General features: G+C 38.6%; 1 protein-coding gene across 3 annotated transcripts in view; it reads right to left on the reverse strand.

Annotated features, from left to right (window-relative positions):
- Positions 1 to 15,714, reverse strand: part of snx13.L (sorting nexin 13 L homeolog) — a 91,110-nt gene that overhangs the window by 10,428 nt on the left and 64,968 nt on the right. For all 3 annotated transcript variants that reach the window (XM_041565957.1, XM_018267380.2, XM_041565958.1), the window contains 7 exons: positions 14,968 to 15,005; positions 13,696 to 13,759; positions 10,350 to 10,492; positions 6,249 to 6,356; positions 4,187 to 4,297; positions 3,764 to 3,925; positions 440 to 511 (listed from right to left, as the gene is read on the reverse strand). In XM_041565957.1, coding sequence (XP_041421891.1) covers positions 440 to 511; positions 3,764 to 3,925; positions 4,187 to 4,297; positions 6,249 to 6,356; positions 10,350 to 10,492; positions 13,696 to 13,759; positions 14,968 to 15,005 — 698 coding nt within the window. The remainder of the gene's footprint in view (positions 1 to 439; positions 512 to 3,763; positions 3,926 to 4,186; positions 4,298 to 6,248; positions 6,357 to 10,349; positions 10,493 to 13,695; positions 13,760 to 14,967; positions 15,006 to 15,714) is intronic.

The following is a 15,714-nucleotide window of genomic DNA, read 5'->3' on the forward strand; positions in this document are numbered from 1 at the left end:
CAACCCTTTAAAATAGAGGGCTAAATATGATTTACTGCTTTGATAGTTCAGGTATATAGAAGTGAAGCCCAATGCGATTAATTTAACCAAATATGGGATTAACAGTCAGGTGTTGTATGATCACATGAGCGTATGATCCAGCAAATCCCTTACATGTGTGCTGATGGTCATACAAATCATTTACAAATATCCGAGTAGTATGTGTAAATCCTCCTGTCTTTCCACATTAAGATACTTGAAAACATCAAATAATTTGTATTACTGTCGGAAATGTAGAATAAGTAGCATATGTTAGAAATACTGGAAGCAAGTAACACAGGAGGGCACAGCTACATATTTTTTCTATAATGCATATGGCAGCCATCACATCATCCAGGATTTAGGAAATGAAAATTTACAGTCATGTTTACTTGTACTGAAATGTAAATCTAACACTTACATTGTCATCCAGTTGTGCGGACACTCGATAGAGTTCTGGAAATGCATCCGTTTTTGGTACGAGAATCGGAGCCTAAAATGACAGTAAATAATACAAACCGAACAGTGTCGGCATACATGGGAGATGCTTGTATTTAGAAGGGGTGCTTACCTTATATATTTACATATGTAATATGTTACTATCAAGCACCAGGTATCAAGGCAATGATGTAATGTGGAAAATTGCTTATACTGGTGCTTCTTCTCCACTTATGTTTCTCTTTAAATAAGCAATAATTTATTGTACATGGGAGCATACCCGTAGCTTACCTTGGCTTACCCATTTACAACACACACATGGGGAAAACCCCTACCATAGATTTTTGCAGCTATCATTGTGTACAAATATAAATTATATTAAAATATACACAAAACCTTATAAAATGTGTACTTCACATGTGTACTTATTTTTTTGCAACAAATGTATTCTTAATTTCTGCCTGTAAACAGTAAAGCTAGCCATACGCAGACTAATAAAAGCTGCCCACATGGTTCATCCAGAGTTGGGGGCTTATTGCTGTATATGGGACCCACTGATCAGCCTGCACAACTTATATCTGGCCAGTTTCAATATCCCGTAGACTAGAGGGAGGACACATCTGCATGGTTCAACATGCCCTAGTGGGTGGCCATATTGGGCAAAGATCTGCTTATTTGATGACCTTGAAAAACCAGTGGATCTCAAGATATATACTGAGCTTTAGTTATTAGCTGCATTGTACAAACACAAGAGGGGGGTTGTGGGTGCACTCCTAAGGCCATATAAAAAATATTTAAATACAATAATCCCCTGTCTAAAAAGAGAAAAACAGGGTTTTTTGTTACAAAGTTATGATCATAAAATTGGTAAGCCGCCATACCACGTCAAGGTAAACCCCATACGGCGGTCCCTAACCTGTTTACCTGTGATCAAAATTTAAAACCTTGGTTTCAATCTGGACTAGATCCTCCCCCGCCACCTGCATATGCGGCTTTTGAAGGGGAGACTGCCCAGACCAACGCCCATTTAAAAAAAAAAAAAATGTGATTGTGAAGAGACTATAATGAAGGAAAAGTAAAGTTGTATATATAAGTGCACACTTGTGTGTGTATGTGTGTGAGTATAAGTATAAGTACAGGTGTGAGTATAGATTTAGAGGGAGATGAAAAAGGAAAAGCTAAATGTGGAGTGTGATAGGTGTAATGTGTGTGGGTCTGTGCAACTTTACTTTTCCTTCATTATAGTCTCTTCACAATCACCCTTTTTTTTTTTAAATGGGCGTTGGTCTGGGCAGTCTCCCCTACAAAAGCCGCATATGCAGCTGGTGGGGGAGGATCTAGTCCAGATTGAAACCAAGGTTTTAAATTTTGATCACAGGTAAACAGGTTAGGGACCGCCGTATGGGGTTTACCTTGACGTGGTATGGCGGCTTACCAATTTTATGATCATAACTTTGTAACAAAAAACCCTGTTTTTCTCTTTTTAGACAGGGGATTATTGTATTTAAATATTTTTTATATGGCCTTAGGAGTGCACCCACAACCCCCCTCTTGTACCTGAAATGTAGCCGGAAGCTGTGGCTAAGCTTCATGTGGTTAGTGCACCCTCATACCCACCCCTTTAAATTAACGGTGGCCCTATGTCCTTGTTGTTTTTTATTAATCCTTGGTTTGGGCAATTTCTCTCCCTCAAAAGCCACAAATGCTAGCGGCTGGGGAGGCTTTGGCCTTTTTATTACCAACGCCTGTGAGACACCCATTATATTTGCTGCACTTATCACTAGGTAACACTTGCACAGACCCACACACATAACACCTATTACACTCCACATTTAGCTTTTCCTTTTTCATCTTCCTCTAAATCTATACTCACATCTGTACTTATACTCAAACACATACACACACAAGTGTGCACTTATATATACAACTTTACTTTTCCTTCATTATAGTCTCTTCACAATCACCTTTTTTTAAATGGGCGTTGGTCTGGGCAGTCTCCCCTACAAAAGCCGCATATGCAGGTGGTGGGGGAGGATCTAGTCCAGATTGAAACCAAGGTTTTAAATTTTGATCACAGGTAAACAGGTTAGGGACCGCCGTATGGGGTTTACCTTGACGTGGTATGGCGGCTTACCAATTTTATGATCATAACTTTGTAACAAAAAACCCTGTTTTTCTCTTTTTAGACAGGGGATTATTGTATTTAAATATTTTTTATATGGCTTTAGGAGTGCACCCACAACCCCCCTCTTGTACCTGCATTGTACAAACAAACACACACATCTTTGGGTGCAGACAGATTCCTGTTAAAGGAGAGTTATCATGAAAATAAAAATCTAATATAAGCTTCAGCATAGTGAAATAAGACGTTTTCTAAATCCAATCAACTCAAAATTGTGTACCGTTTCTGAAATAATCACGTTTATCTTCACTATTCCTCTTTAAGCATCTGTTTCTCTTCATTCTGTCTTTATACAGGAGTTGGGTGTCAGATATTCATTGACAGTTAGATCCAATATATCTTATAGGGGGCTCCTTTTCAGGGCCAGATTTACATAGTGTGCACCCCTAGGTCCACTGCTGTTTGTCGCCCCTGTCCCCTCCCCTTTATTGGTGCAAATTTTCATCATCCGGACTGGAGCAATGGGGATTTAAAAAATGATTGTATCTCCAGCGCATCCCCAGTGTTTTTGAACCAATGAGGGTCTGTTTGGGCAGCATGCCGCCCCCCTAAAATCCTGCCGCCCTAGGCCTGGATGGCCTTTCCACAAATCTGGGCCTGCTCCTTTTGTCTAGAAGATGTATTAAAGCTCACTCTATTAAAATCACCAGACATCATGTCTCTCTACATGCAGAATTTGTGCAAAAGGCAGTTTTTTTTTTTTTGCTAGATTTTGTTTGAACTGGATAGGAACAGGAAGCCCCCCTTATAAGACATATTGGATCTAACTGTCAATGACTATCTGTCACCCAACTACTGCACAAAGACAGAATAAAGAGAGACAGATGCTGAGAGAGGGATAATGAAGATAAACTTGATAATTTCATAAATGATGCAGAATTTTTAATTGATTGTATTTAGCATTTTTTTTTTATTTCAGTATGATGAAGTTAATATTACATTTTCATTTTCGAGATAGTTCCCCTTTAACTAGAACAGGAAGTATTTTCACCACCACTACAATTAGTAGTGTTCAATATGTGTACCAGATCCATTCACTGAATAAATCCCCTAAATGTACATAGTTGCCAAATTATTGAATTACGTTATAACCACATTAGATGTAACCCGGTAAAAATGTATTACCTTAAAGAAGGAGTGTTTTATATCTTGTCCGATTTTTTCTGACATTTTGCCCATGTTATCAGACATTTTATTCATTCCTTCAGCCAAACTATCAGGGATTGATTTAACCACATTGGAGACATTCCTCATTGAGTTCCTCAGAGGAATGACAAATGTATCCATCTTAAAAACAAAAATATGTTATATTGTGTATAATTGCTGCACAAACTCAGCCATCAAGCACTCCCATGACTTATTCTCTATGCCTATATACACCATAATGTCCCTGAACAGTGATCATTTACCGGCTAACAATTGAAAAGTATTTGATCTCTGTGATAAACAACGAACTGTACTTATGGAACAGCAGAAGTTACTGATCTCCATGCGTGACATTAGCTGAATTAAATTGGAATTTATGGAGGGATAGGCATATACTCTTACCTTCCTTGCAAAGTCGCCTTTGCCTTTACTATAGGCTTTGTTCTCAAGGAAGTCAAATACATAATGAGCAAGTGCAGGACACGCTTTCACTATCTCTGGATTCAGTAGCAGCTGTGAGGAAAGAAATACCATACAGTGTATACATTCACATCAGTACTGGGGTAATCGCCTTACAATGTTATATACAGGTATGGGACCTGGGGGCTTTTGGATAACAGGTTTTTCCGTAATTTGGATAGTCATAGCTTAAGTCTACTGGAAAATCTTTTAAACATTAAATAACTCCAATTAGCTGGTTTTGCCTGCATTAAGGATCAATAATATCTTAGTTTGGATCAACTACAAGGTATTGTTTTATTAGTACAGAGAAAAAGGAAATCATTTTTAAAAATTTGGATTATTTGTATAACATGAAGTCAATGGGAGACGGCATTTCCGTAATCCTGAGCTTTCTGGATAATGGATTTCCAGATAATGTATTCCATTTATGATGTGCGGGTCGGGATTTCCCCGACCCACGCCTGCCCGCATCCGACATCCAGGTTGCTTTTATAGACCCGCACAGCGGATGACGTCACAAAAGGGGCGGGGCGAGCAGGCGCAGCATCTATAAAGGATGAACCCGGTAGCCGGCATTTGACAGTGGCCCGCAAAGAAGATTGTGGGGTCGGCCCGAATCTGCCTGACCTGCAGGTATCAGGCCGGCCCGCACATCACTATATCCCATACTTCCATGGCTGCTAGAAATTGACTTACTGGGATGCCTGTCCAGGTACTAAAGCACCTCTCAAAGTAAATGTTTAATGTCAATATTTACTAACTGCAAAAAACACAAATGCTGTCCCCACTGGATGGCTGTGACAAACCCTGGGGACAATGACAAATTGTATGTGGCCTTGCTAGGATGCCATATGGTTTGTGGTCTATATGGTGGCTGAATGACATGATTAAGTGTTGTGTAACAGGCAAAGTCAACTCCTATAGTTCAAGGTGAGATGACTTTCTTGCTGGTGTTAGTGGATTACTACAAATTAGAGATTACTGCTACTGGTTATAATCCATGAATCACACCATCATTACAATCATTCACTCACTGTTAGTTGTAACCAGAACCACTGAACTGGGACATATTTGGGGTGATGAGAAAGTACTTGAAATTTTATCCTGCCTTAACTCTATTTACTATGATGTAGCTTTGATTTTTATGGCAGGAATCTGTCCACGTTTCCGTTTCCATATGCGTGTTGGGAGTTTCCTTAAATGAGAAGGATCTAGGGGTTTTTGTAGATAACAAGTTGTCTAATTCTGGGCAGTGTCATTCTGTGGCTACTAAAGCAAATAATGTTCTGTCTTGCATAAAAAAGGGCATCAACTCAAGGGATGAAAACATACTTATGCCTCTTTATAGGTCCCTGGTAAGGCCTCATCTGGAGTATGCAGTGCAGTTTTGGACTCCAGTCCTTAAGAGGGATATAAATGAGCTGGAGAGAGTGCAGAGACTAAGTGCAACTAAACTGGTTAGAGGGATGGAAGACAAATTATGAGGGTAGACTGTCAAGGATGGGGTTGTTTTCTCTGGAAAAAAGGCGCTTGCGAGGGGACATGATTACACTTTACAAGTACATTAGAGGACATTATAGACAAATAGCAGGGGACCTTTTTACCCATAAAGAGGATCACCGCACCAGAGGCCACCCCTTTAGACTAGAAGAAAAGAACTTTCATTTGAAGCAACGTAGGGGGTTCTTCACAGTCAGGACAGTGAGGTTGTGGAATGCACTGCCGGGTGATGTTGTGATGGCTGATTCAGTTAATGCCTTTAAGAATGGCTTGGATGTAACTATGTAACTCTAACTATATATTAATAAAGTAATTTTCCTTTATCTCTATGTAATACAATAGAGGCATCTGCATCTTTTTCTAATAGAATTTCATGTTTTAATTAACTGCACGTCTGCCATCTACAGAGCTACCGAGTTGTTTCCAAAACTCACAAATGTTGCAGAGGAGTAATTTGCTACTATCAAAGCCATTCTGATGTAACCACAACTCATGTAAATACCTGTAAATATGCATTTAAGTCGTTTCTCCGCTTTTCTAGAAATTCCTTATCCATATTGTTAAACGTCTTCTTCCCAGGCAGCTTCAAAAGGCTTGCAAGGCTCTCAAACTAGAAAATCAGCCAGAATGCAGAGTAGGAAGTTTTTGTTTATTAACAGTAAAAGATTGCGGCATCCGAGAACAATGCGTGTGCGTATTACATTCTATGCTGGCTAGAAGCAGAGACTCAGCTTAGAAACAGACACAAACATTCTGTAAAAAGCAGCCTAAATAAACATCACACAGAGAATGGTTGCTTGAAAAGAACTATATTTAATGGGCTTTTATCAAAACATCTCATGTTTTCTTTGAAAAATGACCCAGCACAAATGCTCTCCTTACTTACATTCAGATATCCACAGACATTGGATACAACATCTAAACTTGCAAGCTCTGGATAGGATATGGCCATAAGAGGCCGCTGGTAAACCCAGCTTTCCCCCACCAACTATATGGGCTTTTTCTCTTTTCTACCCACACTGTCACCCATCAACCACAATATTCAGCATAACTCATAGCATACTAACCAATAACAGACATTATACAGACCAATTATGGATTTAAATATAGAAGCCAGGTAAATTATACATGACTTTTAGACATTTAGATTAAAAGCCCTACAGGGTAGGGTCCACCATCCCTTTGTCTCCTTGACACTGAGCACTTAAACGGTATTGTATTTTATATTTATGTGAATTGTATTTCTAATAATGCACTTGTTACTTATCATTGCAGTGACCCCTTGTTTGTTACTACTAATTTATGGTTTTGCTGTACAGTGCTTTGCCCTCAAGGAGCAGTATATAAATAAAAATTTACATACATACACAACATAAAATGATATGTAAGTCATCTCAATAGGGCCAGGAGTTTTCTAATAAAAGGTTTTTGCTACATGTATTTATTTTTATTTTTTAATGAAGAAGGGAAGGTATAATCACTAGGTAGCATCTAACATTTACCCTGCAAATTGTCCAGGAGAGGTCACTTTCTGGATTTCTAAAGATATGTACAGAATCACGTTTTCCAAAGGTTCCCGAACTTTGGGACTCAGTGAACAGTAGTCCAATGCCAGCCTTACTGGCAACTAGCATTAGATTTGGTGTCAATACCAACTTGCTCTTGATTTCCCCAGAGCTGCAAACATATGTTTGATTCAAAAAGTGTAAATAATATGCTTTTAAACAAAAGCAAATGTAAAGACCAATTATGAACAGGGCATATTCCCCTTTAAAGGGGTTGTTCACCTTTGAATTAACTTTTATGTATGATGTTAGAGTGATATTCTGAGAAAATTTCCAATTTGAATTTCATATTTTTATTATTTGTTGTTTTTGAGTTATTTAGCTTTTAATTCAGCAGCTCTCTAGTTTGCAGTTTCAGCAATCTGGTTGCTATGGTCAAAATTACCCTACTAACCATGCATTGATTTGAATAAAAGACTGGAATATGAATAGGAGAGGGCCTAAATAGAAAGACGAGTAATAAAACGTAGCAAAAACAGTAAATTTGCAGCCTTACAGAGCATTTGTTTTTTCAGGTGGGGTCAGTGACCCCAATTTGAAAGCTGGAAAGAGTCAGAAGAAGAAGGCAAATAATTCAAAAACTATTAAAAAGAATAATGAAAACCTCTTAAAAAGTTGATTACAATTGGCCTTTCTCGAACATCCTAAAATTTACCACCTCCTTAAGGGCATAAAAAAAAGACAAATAATGAATCTGTACATTTAAAAAGCATTATAGTGTCATAAGTATTGCCAAGACATTTTCACAAGTGTTTCATTAAAGTTTAAACACAAGATTCAATTTTACCTTTGCATACGGTAATAATAACTGGTTCAAATCCTAAAGGCAAAATTACCCCCACGGTTTTGCAGAGCCTATTATGTAAACTTTCCTTTAACTATCACAGTGAAAAGTATGTTTGTTGTGTGGGGCAACTTACAAATAGCCTTCCATAAAGATGTCTGGAGCGGCTTTCAGTTTTAGGGTAAGGTCACACGGGGAGATTTGGGGAGATTTAGTCGCCCGGTGACTAATCGCCTCTTCTTCTGGGTTACATTCTCCCCAAACTGCTTTCCCCTGCCGGCTATAATGAAAAATTGTCAGCGGGATGACACTCGTGTCGCTTTGTTTTCTGAGGTCGCCCGAAGTTGCCTCTCGAGGAAACTTTGGGCGACTTCGGAAATCGAAGCAATGTGAGTGCAATCCAGCTGCCGATTTTTCATTATAGGAAAGGCAAGCTACACTGCTCTTTTCCTTAGTCAGGGACATTGTTCTTACCTGGATAACTGCAAATGCATTTTTCAGTAATGTAAACAAATACATACACCAATATGTTCAAGCCATTTTTATATTTGGGGTCTTAGGGTGAAAGAGATATTTTATATGCAATTACTGCTACTAAGCAGACACTGGGTTAATGTAAATGATCTGCGGGTTAGATTGTAGTCTGGTTAGTTCAAGGAGAGGTTCTGATTCCAGTGGGTGGGAGCTTGTGCTAAGCCCCGGGATCAGCAGTTTATGGACAGCTGGAAGTAGAATATGCATTCAAACTGCCTCATCAGCTTTTACAATGGCTTTGGAAAGGTCAGCTTGCGTTCAACATAGGTTTTTGCAGTTAAAAATGAAGTGATAATTATCGAGGCTGGGGACAAAAACTGGCTGCAGAAAACCAGCAAATGGTGAATTAGATTTAAATGGAAACTTTATTTTGTGCCAGGAACTATTCAGGGTACCATTGTGCCCAGCAAGGAAATCACAGTGAGATCAGTTGTAGGTCCTACTGCAGGTGCCAGGTTATAGCTGGTGTAACAATGGGGCACAGCAGCTTCTTGCTGGCACTCGGGCATGGGTACAGCTGTCTCACGTACATAGACCTCACAGATCCATAAGCTTTCACCAAAAGCCTGTGTGCACCATTCCCAAGCTCACTTGTTACTTCCTAAGCTGCATGACCAATACAACAAATGATCCAAACCACTGTTGCACCCCCATTATTCTGCACATTTGTCTCTGCTCCTTGTCCTGTAAATGGCCAGGGGATTTGTCAAGCAAGATGAATGGGAATTTGTTTCCCCATAAAGCTAAAGCATTAGCAAAGCTCACTGTAAAAACATATTGGCTCTTCTATACTCTATAAAGATGAATACAACCTATTTTTAAGTAGGGTTTACTCTTCCAGGATTGTTGGTCCTAGGGATCATTTTTTGGAGCAGTGGAATACATGAAGGTTAATGTGATAATATTTTGGGCTTATTAAAAAAAAAAAAAAAAACAGAGAGAGAGCAAGAATAAAGTGAGCCTTACACTAAGGAAACAGTTTGAATGGATATTATAATATGTTTTTCAGGAACAATAATCATAAAGTATGTATACCCTAAATATAAGAATGCTCTACTGCGCAGTTCACCTTTAAACTAACTTTTGGTATTGCCTGTTATTATCAACTCAAATGGTCTTCATTGTTTATAGTTTTTGAATTAAAGGACTTCTTCAATATCTTTGCAGCTTTCAATTGACCAGGACACAAAAACGATTGCTCCTCGTGGCTGCAATTTTATTGTTACTTATCTTTCTGTTGACGGCCTCTCCTATTCATCCTCCAGTCAAACCACTGCCTGGTTACTCGGGTAAATTGGACCCTAGCAATTAGTTACCGAAACAAAAACCTAAACAATTTTTTAAAAAGCATAAAAAAATATAAAAAGTGAAGACCAATTGCAAATTGTCTCAGATAGATCATACTAAACTTTACTTTAAGTCGTAGAGCAATTGTGAAAGAGAAATGCAGATTTCAGAAGGAGGCAAGTTTGCTGTGCAGCTATGTGTCGGGCAATTGTAATAAAGCAAAATAAGCTATAAGATATATTTTTCCATCTGTCACAAAAGCTCTATATGCCAAAGTAATAGAAGTACACAATAACTCAGTTTCTACTGGCCTGCGTGTGGGTCACTTGGGGAAAACTGCATATTTTCATCAGTCTGGGTGTTTCATAAGTGTGTGCTAAATCCCCAAAGCAACAAATAAGCAGTTCCTAAACCTTCAGCTTGTGCCATTTACCTGTTCCGTGATTCGCATGTGGAAGTCATGAAAGTCACTGTAACGGCGATACGTTTTCCACATGTCTTCAACGGCGTCTAAACTTCGTCGCTGGACAGTGATGGCGTATAGTGCATACGTTTTACCATGTTCATTACAAACTCCTGCCACGGCATATGGGTCACAATCAGCATGGACTTACCATTTACATACAGAGATAAAGTAATGCATGGGGGGGAGAGGTAATAGGGCAGAAAATATAGAGTGAAATGAAAGTGATATAAAATGCATAAATGAGAAAAATTAAGTTCATGTATCTACTGTACTATATGTACATTACAGACTTTTACACAACCAGACAGAAAATAAAAAAAGTTCAATGGTTGCTGTTAAAGGGGTTGTACACCTTCCAAACACGTTTTTCAGTTCAGTTGTTTTCAGATTGTTCACCAGAAACAAAGACTTTTTTCAGTTACTTTCCATTATTTATTTTTTACTGTTTTTCCAAAATCTAAGTTTAAAGTTGAATGTCTGTGGTGTTTGAGTCTGGCAGCTCAGTAATTCAGGTGCAGACTCTAAACTGTTACAATTTTGCAACATTTAGTTGATACATTTCTCAGCAGCATCTCTGGAGTATTAGCAACTATTGTATCAATTATAACAGTTGTCTAATGAAAACCAGAGATTCTGCTCAGCAGGGACAAAGATAAGAAATGTATCAACTAAATGTATCAATTTAGAACAGTTTACAGGGTCGGCGACCCCCCTTTTAGAGCTTAAAGCTGCTTCATAAGGTGAAAAATTACACTTTACACTTCAATATTAGAAAAATGCTGACACATAGGGGCCCATTTACTTAGCTCGAGTAAAGGAATAGAGGAAAAAAAACTTCAAATTTCGAATGTTTTTTTGGCTACTTCGACCATCGAATGGGCTACTTCGAGCTTCGACTACGTCTAAACTAAACATCGTTCGACTATTCGACCATTCGATAGTCGAAGTACTGTCTCTTCGACCCCCTAGTTCGCCACCTAAAACCTACCGAAGTCAATGTTAGCCTATGGGGAAGGTCCCCATAGGCTTTGCTATCTTTTTTTGGTCGAAGAAAAATCGTTCGATCGATGGATTAAAATCCTTCGAATTGAAGTAGAAGGATTTCAATTTGGCAGTCGAATATCGAGGGTTAATTAAATTTGCCCCATAGAAAATAGAAAGTAATTGGAAAAAGTCATTATTTCTGGTGATCAATCTGAAAACAACTAGTTGTTTGAAGGTGAACCACCCCTTTAACTAAATTAAAGAGAATAAATATGCTAGAATAGTGTGAGTCTGTATGTAATGCACGGCACAGAAATCCAGCTGGATGTGGGAATGTGTCGGCTTTTGATCTGCTTAGACACAAACTTCACAGAGAGCAAGAAGCTGCAGCTTTCCAATGGTATTCAATGTGTCTAAGCAAAGATTTATGGTTCTGGGAGAAGCATTTAGTACTGTCAGGCAATTATATTATACCGGTATGGGACCCGCTATCCACAATGCTGGGGACCTGGTTTTTTTTTTGATAACTGATCTTTCCGTAATTTGGATCTTCTTTTCTTAAGTCTACTAGAAAATCATGTAGACTTTTTCTTCCAATAAGGATTAATTATATCTTAGTTGGGATCAGGTACAATTCACAGATTTATTATTACAGAGAAAAAGGTAAACAATATATATATAATTAGGAGCTTTCTGTATAACGGGTTTCTGGATCCCTTACCTGTATATATAAAAGCCATCTAGACTGTTTATATGCTCAGTCATTGACACAGAAACTGGCCAAAAATGATTTTTGATACTATGAGAAGTAAAACATATACTAAGGTGTGCCTCCAAAGATGCCCTTAGTTGTTCCCTAATGGCACATGCCCTGGGCTGCTGTTAGTTGCCAGAGGTTGTGTACGGATATATTAACAATATACAAGCCTGATCAGAAATAAATCAAAGCCTCAGGTGACTTTTCAGACCAAAAAGACATGAAGCCACCTATGTTCTGCACCACAGCTCTGACATGAATGAATCCATTTAAAGTAGACTATACGAGCTTGGCATCAAGTGGATACAGAAATACAGATGAATTTACAGGCACCAGCATTATTCATTCTTTTTGATATATGTATTTCCAGTTCAAACTGCAGGCAAAAGTAGAATTATTCCCACTGCATTCTGGTTAAAGCAATATATTATTAAAGGCTTCCCCCGCAGAGCTTTACCTGCCAAAACTAAACTCTACTTGAACTGTTTAGATAAGGAAATTTTTAAAAAATCTTTCCCAATAGAATTTTAGACTTCTTTATTCTAGAATTTCTGCTTTTTTTAAAAAAAAATTTATGTAAATGTACCCCACTGATATTATATTAAAGGGGAACTAAGTCGGACAGAGCCCTACATGAACTGAAGCTCCTTTTAGGAAGTGGACGGTCATACAATTCCAGCTGTGCTGGTTATGTAGCAGAAAATACTGAAGGTTTCGTTACATCCATTAATAAAATAATCCCCAGCAGCAATCTTTATGGCAGTCATGTTTTGATTATTTCACTTTCACCGATAACACGGAGATCAGCGCAAGGGTAACATTCAGTCATGGTATTCAAAAGGCTCCGTTACTTCTGCCCAATAACCAAAGCAATTGGAGTAGGATGACCATTCCCTTCAATTTGATCAAGTTTGGGTGCACTGGACTGGTATACAAGGAGTTGTTTCTGTCTGCTCCCCAACTCAAGTGAAATAGGGGCACATAAAAGACTATGAGGCATGTTTACTAACATTAGAGAGAAAAATCACTGGAGATGTTTCCCATAGCACACAATCACCAATTAGATTTGAACAGTCACATATAAGTTAGAAAACAAAAACAAATATCTGATTGGTTGCTATGGGCAACATCACTGGTTGTATTTATCTCCAATTTCAGTAGACATGCCCCTACGGATGGTATCAAGGGTACAAATATAAGATTTGTACCCTTATATTACAAAGAGTATCTTATGGGCTAATAGGCCAGGTATTCAGTTCAGTATCAAAGTATCAAGGTATTCATCTATTTCATGCCCAAAGTGCATCTCAGATTTATTCTCCAAATGAGCATCTAAGCGGACACACACTCCTTCACTATAGTTTCCTGCCAGGTATCTTGGAGACCTTCTCACGGCAAGAAAATGCTGCACAGAATGTCCAAGAACAATACAACAAACAAGGATACTTTGAACACTGATCAGTTGATTGATCAGTGATTCTGAGCACACATGAAATGAAATAACAAATAAAAAATTAAGTTAAAATTAAAGGAAGGAAAATACTGAAAGTGAAAATGAAGCCTTTAACTCACCAGTGTCAGAAATAAAAGCGTTAATCTGCAATAGCTCATCAGAGCTGGTCAGGTCATCTAGAGACTGAAAAAAAACACAAACATAGGTTAAGCTATTTATTATGTTTTCCTTATAAAGTCCTCAGCTGCTTAGCATGGAAGCCACCTGCCCGAGGTGTATCATTTCATATCAGATAAAATGGAATAAGAAAATCTGATAGCTTAACCCCTAAGGATACTTGTTGTGCACAAAAGAAAAAAAAAAAAATTTCCAGACATGCATCATACTGATCTTTATGCTTCCAGGGACAAATTGCTATGAAAGGAAAGCAGCGTGACTTTAAATAAGTTACAAATATTGCAAGTCATTGACCTTAGGACTGACCCTGGGCTCCTATTCATTGCCTGTTCTGTTTATTGTAACTGACTGACACAGGGGAGCTGTATTATTTGAGTAGGCATTTACTCCAGACATGGATCCCAGCCAGAAACAACTAATCTGCGAGTGCTCAAGCACCTGCACAAGCACGCCAGTCCCACAATAGCACTAAACATTACAAACGAAGGGAAAGTAAAAAGTTCCTTCGTATATATATTTGCTATTGTTTCACAGAGGCCACACCAACGCCACCGCTTCCTTCTCATTCTGGCAAATGATCCTTCCTGCATCATTAGGGCAAAGAAAAATGCCAATCAAAAGGGCAACCTGACACTTTCCTCAATTAAATAGGACATAGGAAAAAATAAAATAAAGAGCCAAGTCACATCTGTCTTGGGAAAGTAACGAGAGACGTAATAATGGACCTGTTTAAGTAATGCTCTTATTTATGTTACTCTCGCTTAATTAGGATTAACATGCTGAGAGAGAAATATGGCACTGAAAATGCAATGGAATGGAATGGAGAAAATGTAGGGTCAAAATTAACAGATCAATGCATATAGCATGGGAATTTAAAAATAAGCATCTTAGTGCCAAAACCAAACCTACAAAATAAAACTTTGTTAATATATACTCTAGGAATTCCTGAAAGTTCTGCATAAACACAGCATTGGATTGCCCGGGGTGAAAGGTAGTTGATGGGCATGCAAATTGCTAAACTGCATAAGAGGAGGCCACTTTGGAGAAGGAAAAAAGAACATGGAAGGTACATGTGGTTTGAAAGAAGGTTCTATGGGCCATGGGAAGCAGCACTGACACCCTAGTCTCTACAGTGGAGCCATCACTAGTCAGGGAAATAATTTGTGCTGGTTTTTGTTGCAAGTTGTACAGCATAACAAGTTACGGTTGCTTACCGAATGTATACTGCCGTTAGGTGACCCATTGAAAAATTCTATCAAAGGAAACAAAGAAATCGGGATGTCATTTAAAATAAAATTATGTTTCACTTTCCAAAAGCCAACTTTATACTCCCTGAGGGTCCACTAGAGGGCACACAGACACAAGCTAAGCACATTACTTTTCTCTCTTGTATAAGCGACAATGTACCAAATGATTTAATGTTTAGCAAAATAAACAATGCAATGTGCCTGAAATGATGTGTTATAGAGTATATACACCCTTTTTTGACATGGGCTCATTCAGTAGGCCTTATGTAAAAAAAGGAGTATACATTCGAATGTCCAGAAATATACATACGGTACATACACTTTTTATGCAGACATACCTAATTCGACAGACTAAAAGGAAACCACAATCACCTGTTTATTCGATCGATGGGATCTATTCCCCACCCTTCTTAGCCTCAGAGTGTAATACAACCCCACCCTCACTGTATTTCATTGTGAGGTTTCTGGGGCCTGAGGTCCTCTGTTTTCCATAGTGGTGCACAGATTCACTGGATAGCAAAGACTTCAGTCCCAGAATCCATCATCTCACAATGGAGCCAGGTGAAGAGCTGTGAGTCTAAGGGGAGTTGGAAAATGGTTTGCCAGTGCTAAGGCCCCCATATGCGGGCCGATAAAAGCCGCCGACAGACCGAGTCGGCAGCTTATTGGCCTGTGTGTGGGGCCATGCGACGGGCTTCCCCAATTGATATCTGG

The sequence above is a fragment of the Xenopus laevis genome, chromosome 6L (genome assembly GCF_017654675.1).
Source record: "Xenopus laevis strain J_2021 chromosome 6L, Xenopus_laevis_v10.1, whole genome shotgun sequence".
Classification (NCBI taxonomy): domain Eukaryota; kingdom Metazoa; phylum Chordata; class Amphibia; order Anura; family Pipidae; genus Xenopus; species Xenopus laevis.